General features: G+C 35.0%; 1 protein-coding gene across 1 annotated transcript; it reads right to left on the bottom strand.

The window, feature by feature from the left end:
- Window positions 1–838: 838 nt before the first annotated feature.
- Window positions 839–1,769, bottom strand: LOC132747352 (protein PFC0760c-like). The gene is made up of 2 exons (XM_060736703.1): window positions 1,591–1,769; window positions 839–1,253 (listed from the first exon to the last, which is right to left on the bottom strand). Exons 1-2 carry the CDS (start codon window positions 1,767–1,769, stop codon window positions 839–841), a joined length of 594 nt encoding a protein of 197 aa, XP_060592686.1.
- Window positions 1,770–13,210: the final 11,441 nt, after the last annotated feature.

Below are 13,210 nucleotides of genomic sequence, written 5' to 3'. Positions count from 1 at the left end.
TGTGATTAATGCTTCCGAGGGATCACTTTGTTTTCTGATTTTTATTGCAGGAAAGCCGTTGATAGCTTTGATTTGATTCAGATGAGGAACAGTTGATGTTACCTTGTAAAGAAACTGTGAGAGGTTTGTTGTAACTGAGACACCGTGTCACAACACTTCGATAAACTGGAATGAAGTTATCGCGAAGAGAAATCCGGATATATCTGCGGATGTAGTTGATCTGGTTATAACAGGCATAATTTGAGATTGTTTTAAGTTATTTACACTTTACAACGTTTAAGAGTAACTGTTGTCAATTTCCCTGTTATTGTTAATACCAGTGAAATAGTTGTGTAATGTGGACATATGACTATAGAATAAAAACCTTTCAAGCTACATGTAACTTACCAGCACCGTCATAGTACTGGCTCCTTATCTGATATTTGACAAAAAATAGATAAATACAGAATCCCTAAAGAAAGGTTAACACAAGAAGTATCTCATCAGACAACCTTTCACAACTAGTGTCAGAACTGATAACCACGAACATAAAGAATCCCTCTCTTATGCCGTCTGAAAAATGAAATAAATTGAGTAGTAGTATATTACTTATGATATAATATTGATATCAATGTGGTTTCTTAAGATGTTTAAGCCGTGTAATATAACAGTTAATGGGTAAAAATGAAAGGTCACTTGGTGATATGATTATAGAGCATTCAAAGGAGGTTGCCTTTGCCCTGTCCTGTTTTTGTTTGGGGTCCCCCTGGGCTCCTTGCCATTGGTTCTTGTTGCTGGGTCATGTGGGGGTTGCGTTCATTGAACGCCGCCTTTCCTTGTTGATCTTGTTTATCATATTTTAAATAAATGCTTGAACTTTTCTATAGATGATGTCCTCATGTAAATATTTTGAATCGTCACGATTGTCACAAAAGGCAATATTCTGTGGGGCACAAAACAAAGACGCTTGAGTGATGAACTGTAAAGCTCTTATTGTTATAACATTGATCAGTTCACCATCTCTTTCATCATAACATAATTCACCTTCTACTTCTTCGGCCTTCTTGACATTTTCATATTCCATACAGTTATCTTCATCTGAATATTTTTCTTCTCTTCTCATTGAATAAAATTCATCATCGTTATCATTATCTTCATCGTCATTACAATTAAAGTTATCATCATCCTCATCACAATCATATTCATTTTCATCACAATCACCATCATAGTCATTTTCATCACAATCAAATTCGTCACAATCACCATCATCATATCTACATTACAATCACTGCCATCTTCATCAAAATTCTTTCCATCATCAGTTCCTAAATCGTGGCTCCCTAACTTTTGCTTATCCTCATCTAGACTATCAGTAATTTCTATTTATTGAATCATCTTCCCTTTCATCTTTATCTTCTGTCAAATCACAATCTTTATCACTTCTTGTACCATGAATTTCTACATATTTACCCGTGACCATTAATTCATCTTCATCCTTATTATATTCACTTGTTGACATATGTAATTCATATTTTGACTCTTTTCGACACTTAAATAAATGTCATCTGTATAATTTTCAAAACTATTTTCTGAAACTGATGAATTGCTTACTTTGTTACAAACAAGCTTATATTAGTTGACACTTCAGCATCAAATTTTTTCACGTTAAATTGATTATTACACTCCTCAAATTCCTTTTGATGGCATTGCACATTTTCAAGTAGTTCTTCCTCTGAACTGATATTTTCATAATAGAAGTTGATTGTGAGCTTTTTATCAATTTCCATCATGCTGGACAGTGCAAGTTCAGAGGCTTTTTGTGCCGGAATTTGATGAACAGTCCGTAAATGTCTGGATAAAAACCTCATAAATTCCTTTGCACACCCTTTCTAATGACATTTTCATAATTTAGTTCTTCTTATGTGTATCTTAATAATGTGACGTTTTAAATTTCTTTGATATCTGAACACGCTTTTACATGTATCGCATGTGTATAATGTCATCACCTATATATGTTTATGGTCTTTAATTCACCACAGATTCAACTTCTTTCAGTAGAGTTTAAATTTGAATCAAACTGAGCAGTTTCCTACTTCACTATGCCAACAAGCCTTTCATAAAACCCTCCCATCCATGGGGCGAGTTCTACAATGAAAGACCAATGAATTCCGGCGGTTGAAACTTAACTTTGGACATCTTCATCATGTATAACATTGTACCATATCTTATTGATAACAGAAATTGACGACTTGTTTTAATTTTTTGGTCCTTCGGGATCATTGATGTCCGCACTGTTAAGTGTTGCGAATTGAGGACCGCTCAAGCCGGTGCTAGGGGACGTGTGGGATGTTGCACGTATTCATTATCCCTCATGTACAGACTCAATCAAACCGAGTCTGCAATTATCTTGTAATTTTGTTGTGATTAATGCTTCCGAGGGATCACTTTGTTTCCAGATTTTTATACTTCACAACAGCAGGTGTCAAGTGCTGTGTGGCAGCTGTAAAAAGTTACCCCGTACTTCAGTGTTGTTATATTTGTCTGGTCCTTCGGGATCATTGATGCCAGCACTATTAAGTGTTGAGAATTGAGTACCGCTCAAGCCGGTGCTAGGGGGCGTGAGGGATGTTGCACTTATTCAGTATCCCTCATGTTCAGACTCAATCAAACCGAGTATGCAATTCTCTTGTATTTTGTTGTGATTAATGCTTCCGAGGGATCACTTTGTTTTCAATTTTTTTTTCCTTTGCTCCTCAATAAACCAAATTCATCAATATATAGTCCCAACTGAGTTTGTAGATTTGTCGGCTTTCCTTTTGCGAATCCTTCAAACACATCTAGAAAATGTTTTCTCTGAATATGGAGTAACCACTTGTTTCCGGCGTTTTGTATTTCTTCTGTCTTCAGTGCTCATTTTCGCAAGGTTCTTTCCTAAGTTTTTCTTTAAACAAAGCGTATAATTAGATCAGTCACACGAAGAAGTCTTGTCAACGAGGAGTTAGCATCTATATCTATTTGAAAAGGGGGAGATCCACCCGTATGAATTGTTGTTTTTTTTTGTTTTGTTCACACTTATCATGTTAGTTTCGTTTTCCAAAGTGTCAATATGATCATTTTCTGAACATGTCAAGGGATCTTTCACATAGGCCTTAAAATCTCGTAACAATCAACTTAGACCATTCCACCATTTCTGATTTCCGTATAAGTCTTCCACGGTTGATCCACGTGTAGCAACTTCAGCCGAGGTTTCCTGAGTTTTCGCCCTCTTTTGGGTACCTCTACGTGGTGAGGAGGAGTAACATATGTCCGTTATGGAGGTGCGCTGCTGTGCGCCTGTATGACGGACATATGGCCAACACCCAGACTGCCTGTTTGCAGTGGGCAGCGTCCCGTAACCTAGAAAAGAGGGTCCTGGTAGTTGAAGGATACCCAGGGATCTCCAGTACTCCTAACACACTGCTTTGGCCTCTGATTTAGGGTAGACGGGTGACCAAGTGAGCCCGGCTTTGGTCAATCGGCTGGTCATGCCTTGCCCTTGGATATATATTTCTTAAATACTTGAAAATTTCATTAAACTTACACGGTCCCGAAATGAACACAATTCAATGCACACAAATTATTTAAAAAAAATCTGAGTTTAAATTTTTATTCCTACTTGTGTTTCTAGTTTACCTTTAATTCCTACTGAAACTGCTATGATGGGTGCCGTTATGTTAAAACAATATTTCATATATGCATTATAAATACAGTATAACATATCCAAGAAGGCGGTGGCTAATGGGCTAATTGTGTAGGTTGTAAATATTTGCAATTTATGCGAGTATATCTCTCTGGTATCCTTGATGTGCGGAGACTGGATATCCGTCTCCATCGCACATCCCCGTGTTGGAGTCCGAGGTGGCTGGGGAACCCGAGAGACGAATTTTAATATCTTTAATCATGGATACACAAACAAAAAAAACGAAAATCGCAAGAAGATTCAAGTGGTAACATTTCATTTGATGGAAGTTTTCCCCGTTTTCTAATAATCAAATCAAACGGCTCCAAATCACTTACTGAACTTAGCCCCTACATTATAGAAAAACAACTTTCGGCTTTAATTGGAACACCTAAATCTGTCAAGAAACTCCGCAATGGAGGACTCTTGATAGAGGTAGAGCGGAAACAACAATCAGACATTATTCTGAAATGTACCAGCTTTTTTAACATTGACACAACTGCCACACCACACCAGTCTCTTAACTCCAGCAAGGGCGTCATCAGATGTTCTGACCTTGCTGGAATGCTAGAAGCAGATATCGCTGAGGAGTTGAAATCACAGCAGGTGTCAAATGTCAAGCGCATTCAGTCAACAAGAGATGGTAAACGACTGCCAACGAATAGCCTTATTCTAACATTCTCCACACCCATTCTCCCATCATCGATACGAGTAGGTTACCTTAACGTTCGCGTTGCGGTTTACATTCCAAACCCAATGCAATGTTACAAATGCTTCAAATTTGGTCACCATGAATCAAATCGTGTTAGGCAGACTATTTGCCGCAGATGAAGCTCAAACCATGACAACAATGAGACTGGGGGGGGGGGTTGCGTTCATTGAACGCCGCCTTTCCTTGTTGATCTTGTTTTTCATATTGTAACGTTCCTGTTAAATGTGCAAATTGTGGAGGAGAGCATTACGCCACCTCCCGGTCATGCCCCTTGTGGTTAAAGGAAAAAGAAATTCTTCGTCAGAAGTATACGCAAAATATTTCCTTTCAAGATGCACGAAAGCTTGTTGAATCACAAGGACCAAAACAACTGTCGTATTCAGCTGCAGTTACAAAGTCTGTTAAGATGGTTGACTCTGCAGTACAAGTCAACTTATGCCAATGCCCGCCACTTAAGTTACCATTACCAAAAAAAGCAAACAGCTTCACAAAGTAAACAGTCTACCTCTGTGCAGACTCAGTCACCATCAAAGTCTTCTCCAAAGAAGCAAACTGCAAACAATCAAATAGCATCGTCTGAGAAAGTTTATCAAAAACAATCGCCTAAAGAGCGAATTGTCATCACAGATCGGGTGAAAAAAGCAATGCGGAACCCGATCAACACAGAAAATCGGTTCGACCTACTTCACGACACCGAATTGATGGAGGATGAGGATTTATACCTCTCCCCTCCTCGAACTCCGAATGCCAGAAGTCCAATAAATTTTCCTACTTAATATAAATATTTTTAGTCCCCTACCGGGACTTTAGGTTTACCCTCCGTCCGTCTGTCCGTCCGTCTGTCAGTCCGTCAGTCCGTCCGCCCACAAAACTGGATCCCGCGATAACGCAAAAAGTACTGAAAATATTTTTATGAAACTTGATATATGGATAGATGGCAGTATGGAGATTATGCACGTCTTTTTCTTTTCTTCCTATGTTGAAAATTCTGGTTGCTATGGCAACAAATAGTCTGAAAATGTGGCAAATTTAACACATAAACTGGATCCAGTGATAACTCAAAAAGTACTGAAAATATTTTTATGAAACATAAAATATGGGTAGATGGCAGTCTGCAAATTATGCACAACTTTTTCTTTTCTTCCTATGTTGAAAATTCTGGTTGCTATGGCAACAAATAGCCTGGATTTCAAGATTTCTGATTTAATTTTTTCAGCTTTTTCACTATAAGTTCTTTATTTCTTAAGATGTTTACTTCAAACTTTAAATATAAGTTTCTGGTCATCAACCACATCATATGTGACAAGGTTTACAACTCTAGCACAAAAATTATTAGTATTACCTCCCTTGAACTTAGAATTTTTATGAAAAAATGTTGTCTTTTTTAAATAACTTCTTTATTTCCTAATGTATCTACTTCAAACTTCATATATATGTTTCTTATTATCACTCAACATTTTTGAGAAGGTTAAATACTCTAGCAAGACTATTTCCAGAATTATGTCCCCCTTGAACTTAGATTTTTTTTGGAGAAATTGGTATTTTTTACTCCAACTTCTTAATTCCTTATAGGATTTACTTTAAAATCCCACATCGTAATAATATGACAAGGTTGTATAAACATAATTGCCTTACTAGGCAGGGAAACTTAACACATTACTGTGAAATAGACAAACCTAGAACTCAAAAGATTTAAGTTCATTCATGTCATTCATTCACTGGTAAAATTGAAATCAGAATGTTGCTGGGGTCTAACCGGTAGGGGACTTATGGATTGCTTGCAATACTATGATAATTGCTTGTTTAATATGGATTATAGAAGTCATTATATCCTACAATGGAATTGCCGAGGTCTTAAGTCAAATTACAATGATCTACTTTAACTATTATCTAAATTCTCTCCAAATGTATTATGTCTTCAGGAGACTATGTTATCTCCTAAAGATAATATCTCTATAAAAGATTATTCACTTTATAATTATATATGCACTAGTAACGCCAGAACATCAGGTGGTACAAGCATTGCTATCGCAAATTGCATTCCTCAAAAAGAATTAAAACTTAACACAAGATTACAAGCTTTAGCTGTGCAGGTGACCTTACATCGACCACTAACAATTTGTTCTTTATACCTTCCTCCAAATATAACGGTAACAAGTGATGAACTTGAAAGTATTGTTCGACAATTACCATCACCTTTTCTTTTGTTAGGCGACTTTAATGCTCACAATCCTATGTGGGGCAGTACATCTACAAATAATAAGGGTAACATAACTGAAAAATTGATAGATAACTTTCAGCTTTGTTTATTAAACAATCGGTCACCTACATATTTACATCCAGCTACAGGTACGTTTTCTTGCATCGACCTCTCGATTGTCCACTCTGCTATATACTTGGACTTCGATTGGAAGGTTTTAGATGACCAGTACGGCAGTGATCATTATCCATTGTTACTAACATCAAATGACTCTATACCAGATGAAGGACGTCAAATTTTTAAATTTAAGAAAGCAGATTGGGAAACATTTACTAGTCTCTGTTCTATTGATCTTACAAAAAATGAATTTGATTTCACCTCTGATGATATAGCTGAAACTTTCTCTTCAGCATTACATACGATTGCCTGCAAAGTTATTCCATTAAAAAAAATAATAAAAGTAACAAAATCAAAAAACCATGGTTTAACGATGAATGTAAAAAAAAGCCGTCCGTATACGTAAAGCTTCACTAAAAAGTTTGAACATAGCCCTACAACAGAAAACCTTGAAAATTATAGAATATTTAGAGCCAAAGCTAGAAGATCAGTGCGTCAATCTAAACGCCAATCATGGCAATCTTATGTTTCAAATATTAATTCAAATACTCCTATTAGGAAAGTATGGAATGCAGTACGAAAAATAAGTGGTAAGTATAAAAAGAGTCCAACTGTTCACTTAAAAACTTCACTTAAAAACTGGTGATGGCCAATATGCCAAAACAAAAACGGATATTGCAGAAACTTTGGCTAAAACGTATGAAAAGAACTCTTCTTCAAGCAATTATTCAAATAAATTTCAACAACATAAAAGTAAAGCTAAGAAAGAGCATATTAATTTTGCTTCAACAAACGACGAAGACTTAATTCCCTTTTCTCTATTGATGACTTAATTTATTCAATCAAAACTGCAAAAGATAGTGATGCAGGCCCGGACGAAATTTACTACCAGTTTCTTAAACATTTACCACCCCAATCCCTAGACTTGCTTCTTGAAATTTTTAACAAAATTTGGGTATCTGGTGAATTTTCCAACACTTGGAAAAATGCGTTGGTTATTCCTATCCCTAAACCTGGAAAAGATTCAACTGACCCTACAAATTATCGTCCAATTTTACTTACAAGTTGCCTCTGCAAAACATTCGAGAGAATGATAAATAATCGGTTAGTTTGGTATCTAGAAAATAATGGAATTATCACTAATTTTTTAGTCAGGTTTTCGTAAACAGCGAAGTACAAACGATCATCTTGTACGACCTGAGACTTTTATTAGAGAAGCCTTTGTAAATAAACAACACCTGGTATCAATTTTCTTTGATCTTGAGAAGGCTAACGACACTACTTGGAAATATGGTATCCTAAAAGATCCAAACAATGCTGGACTTAATTGCAGACTTCCTCTTTTCATTTCTGGTTTTTTAAACGATAGGCACTTTAAAGTAAGACTTGGTTCAACTTTTTCTCAGGACCACCAACAAGAACAAGGTGTTCCTCAAGGAAGCATACTTTCTGTTACACTTTTTGGCCTTAAAATAAACAATATTGCTAGCGCTCTTACACCAGGCATAGATTGTTTCTATATGTAGACGATTTTCTTATCTGCTATCGATCGAAAAGTATGAGAACAATTGAACGGCAACTTCAACAAAATTTAGATGAAATTCAAAAGTGGGCAATAGAAAATGGTTTTAAATTTTCAAAGTCAAAAACTCAATGTGTTCATTTCTGTCGATTGCGGAAACAACATAATGACCCTGAACTTAACATATCTGGTTCTAAAATTCCAGTAGTCGATGAAGCTAAGTTTTTAGGAATTATATTTGATAAAAAACTTTCTTTTATACCACATATTAAACATTTGAAAACTAAATGCCTAAAAGCTTTAAATTTACTTAAGGTTTTATCAAGTACAAATTGGGGATCAAACTCTTCCACATTACTGAAATTATACAGAAGTCTTATCCGATCAAAATTAGATTATGGTTCTGTAGTATATGGGTCTGCAAGAAAATCATATCTTCAAATGCTAGATACCATACATCACCAGGGTTTACGTTTAGCTTTAGGTGCTTTTCGCACTTCACCTGTAGAAAGTCTGTATGCGGAAGCTGGGGAACCATCGCTTCATCTTCGTCGAAAAAGCTATCACTTCAATACGCAACTAGAATTTCATCGAATAGCAAAAATCCAGCTAAAAATATTATTTTCAAACCAAGTTATACTGAAAAATTTGTGAACAAACCAAAGGAAATTAAACCATTAGGCCTTCGTTTAAAAGATGATTTAGATAAACTTAAAATTAATCCAGACAGTATCCTTCAAAATGACGACGAGGATGTTCCACCTTGGACTTATAATTCCCCGAAAATAAATATTAACCTTTCAAATATAAAAAAGTCATCAAATTCACCTGAATACTTCAAAAAGAAGTTTCTAGCAATTAAGGAAGAACATGAAGATTTTATACATATTTATACGGACGGTTCAAAAGAAGGTTGCAAAGTAGGTGCGGCTGTGTTTGAAAATAATTTTACATCTACGAGTAGTATGAGGTTACCAGATAATGCATCAATTTTTACTGCTGAAGCAAAAGCTATCGATTTAGCATTATCATACATAGCACAGCATACCCACGATAAATTTGTGATATTTTCTGACTCGCTTTCTGTTTTAATATCCATTAAAAATAAAAAATCTGACAATATCATGGTAAAGAAACTTCTTTTACGATTTCATGATATACTAAAAACAAAATATGTTAAATTATATTCGATTCCAAGTCATGTAGGAATACGAGGAAATGAAAAAGTAGATGCTTTAGCTAAACAATCATTAAATTTTCAAAAAACTGATTTATTGTTACCTGCGTGTGATTTTAGACCGGCTTTAAATAAACTCGTATCATCTGAATGGAAAGCAAACTGGGACAATGCCGTTTTTAATAAACTTCACGATATAAACCCATCTCTTGATGTGTCACCATCTCTATCTCTGTCGAAACGCCGTGATCAAACAGTTCTTCTTCGATGCCGAATTGGACACACTAAAATTACCCACTCTTATCTCCTTACAAATGACAATGCCCCTTTCTGTGTAGGTTGTAATGAAAATTTTACTGTCAAGCATTTTCTTCTTGAATGTCATGATTTTTCACAGGCCCGTAATAGATTTTATTCTGTAAATTCACTCAAAGAACTTTTTAATACAATTCCATCAACAAACATAATTGTTTATTTGAAAGAGATAAACTTGTATTCTAGGATCTAATTGGTTCATTTCTATTGTCATTAACAAAGTTTTACATAACATTTTGGGTTCGAATCCCGACAGGGACTTTGGATTCTTTAATGTGAGGAAGCTATCCAGTTAGCTTACGGAACGTCGGTGGTTCTACTCAGGTACCCGTTCGTGCCTGAAATAATGCACGGAAGGGCACCTGAGGTCTTCCTCCGCCAGTAAAGCTGGAACGTCGCGATATGACCTATACTGTGTCGATGTGACGTAAAACCCAAAACAAACAAACAAACGTAACATGTAAAGCCTTTAATAGCATTCGGCACGATATGGCCAGTTATGTGTTGACGTGCCGTAAAAATCCAAACAAACAAACAAACCTGAGTTTTCGCATATGGTATTGTTATGTGCTTATGGCCATTTATTTCTTCATACTTTGTTCCTAATAAAGATTGGAAGATGATTATCTGAATTTATCAAAACTAATACACACTTTGAATCCGTCCACAAATATTTATGAACTATAGATAACTGTAATTGTTCAGACACCACATGCCAATGAGGACTGCCATTAACTCTAAATGTCGTATTGTCATTCCTTTGAACTAAACGCGATTTTGCAAACATAAGATTCACTTTAAATTGGCTTTTATGTGCTTGATGTAGATAAATAGCTGCTGAATATGCAGAAAACGCATCACAAAAGCACATTCATCTGTAAGTTATATATTTTGTTTGTTTTTAGACACATCTATTAATAGGGTATCTTGAAAGTCTTTCCATGTCAAATCGTAAAGATAACCATTCTTTATTATATCATCATCCATAACAGGATTTATAACAGGATCATCCCAGTCACCTTTTCTGCTCCATAATTTTTGGAGTAGAACCTTCCCATTCAACACAAAGGAGTGAATAAACCTAATGGGCCAAACACTGAGGCAATCGCTTTTAAAATAAAAAACTTTGCTTGTCTGATGACTAATGTATCATTCCTATGATTCCAAGCGTGTCCCATCACATTTGTCTCTTTACTTTCAGATGTCATCCTCAGTAAAACATCCATTTACAGTATCATTATTTCATGACCATTCTCTGAAATTCAAAGAGGCGTCATTAAACATTGATTTTGCTCCTTTAAAGAATTCAATGGCTTCACTTTCACTTTTTGTTCGTAATAATGGTATCTACGTTAATGTCCCGTTTAAGTTTGATTGCGTTGTCACGTGTATACGTTCCGAGATGTGATTCTATAGTTGCTCCTAAAAGAAAATGACTCGATATCACTCCGAAGGGCACACTACAAAATCTGTATTCTTGAATTTTGTTTGGACTAACAGTAAATTTTTGAAGGTCTTTAATCGACATGAATCCACATGATGTTTCTTTCACTTTTTTGAAGTCCAATTTGTAGACAAGCCTTTTCTAAATCTGATACCAATGCTATTTTATGTAATCTGAATCGCATTAGAATTGCACACAAATCATGTAACATGACAGGATCTCGTAATAAGCACTCGTTAAGACTTTTGTAATCGGGTTTTGTTGTTTAAGTTTCGGGTTTTTTTTGTAGCGTGAGAACTGCATGGTGAGGTATATAATGTTTTATTTCCTTCTTTCATTGTGTCATCAACTTTTTCAATTATTCTTTTTTAAGCTGATCTTTAATACCCTTATCATACTTTGTCATAAGATCATTCCTTTTACACACGATTTTAATCTACCATATGCTATTTCTCTATTAACTGGTAAAGGGGGATTTTTCCCGCCATTGTCAGGTGACTTGATATCTGTTGTCTTTAAAAGTCAAAGTATTTTGAAAAATTGACATTGACTTTTTATAATCTGAGAGTGAAGGGTTATCTGTAACACCGATAGCCTCTATATTCCAAAAGTCCTGAAGATCAGGTTTGGGTTTGATTGAATCATCGGCACACTGAAAACAACTTCGCTCTATGAAATTGTTACATAGTTAATTAGTATAGTTAATAACCTGATAATATCGCGATATTCACGACACCGCCGAAAAAAGTTACTTTTTCAAGGCGACACAAAAGCCTGTTTTTTCAATTCTTCTAACACTACGGAAACCATTATTATTATCTTCTTTTCGGGCTTCACTACTTTCTTTAATTTTCTACAATACATCGTGTTTAATGTGTAAGACCGATAAAAAATGCAATCCCATTTTTTTGTGTTACTTATTTGATCATTATTGTTTTGCCATTGATTAAAACATTGTTGTATTTTTCTTATCTTCCGGGATCATTGATACCAATGCTTAGTTCAATACTTGAGGATCGAATACCATTAAATCTGATACTAGGGATGTGAAAAAATGTCATTTTCTGCACAGTCACAATAAAACCGAGTTTTAGATACTTATCTGTTTGTTTTTGTTTACATTGCCTTGAAAGGTTAACAGCTTTCCAGCATATTTAAACATGAGTATTATTAATTTAATTTTGAATTCATATAAGTTTTAATCTATTAACGTATATTTCCAGATATGTGTTTGTTTATGTACTGATGTAGTCTTTATACAACAATATCATGTGTCGTCATTTATAAAATTAACAAATTACAAAAGTACTTGAAGAATATCTGTATAAGTGTAAATTGCATCCAGCTGGACAGTACTTAATTTAATGTTTTTCACACTATAGAAAGTGTTAAATATTTTATTTGAATAGAATTTATCTTAACAAAGTAAACATGTTTTTGAATTTTTGGAAAAGTACGCAAAAGAACTTTGTTTCGTTTTGATTGGCAGTCAGATTGTCTCTAAGTGTATAAGTGTTGGTCTGTATAAAAAAAGCAAGCTATAACATAAAGTTTAAATTGTAAGTACATGGCCTTTCAGTATCACATAAGTATATAATAAAAACTTATATCGAAAGACGAATCTATGTAGTATTTTAAGAATAATGGATTAATTGTGGAGAGTTCACCACCTCAATGAATTCACAGTTTTACTGGTAAATTGAAATTTTGTTTCCATGTGGCATACATTTTTTTAGCGATTCGCAGCATACGGTATATATGTTGATCATGTTTGAGTTTCAGGCATAATTCCCATGGTATCATATATTTACTCACACGTTGTGATTTTATCCATTACTAGCAGAAGTTTAAGCTACGTATTAATAAAAGTTTAGTAACTTTATGGTCTAAGCTTACTACTTACAATATCTGATTCAAGTTCTTCCACTTCAATATTAAATGAATTTTGGGGCGACAGTCCCCCAAGTGGTGAAGTATATCATGTGGTCGGTATTCGTTTTATAACTCGTATCATTTTATGTATCAT

This window comes from Ruditapes philippinarum, unplaced genomic scaffold (assembly GCF_026571515.1).
Source record: "Ruditapes philippinarum isolate M1 unplaced genomic scaffold, ASM2657151v2 ctg4567_1_1_1_1, whole genome shotgun sequence".
Taxonomy (NCBI): domain Eukaryota; kingdom Metazoa; phylum Mollusca; class Bivalvia; order Venerida; family Veneridae; genus Ruditapes; species Ruditapes philippinarum.
This window is presented reverse-complemented; position numbering and strand designations above follow the sequence as displayed.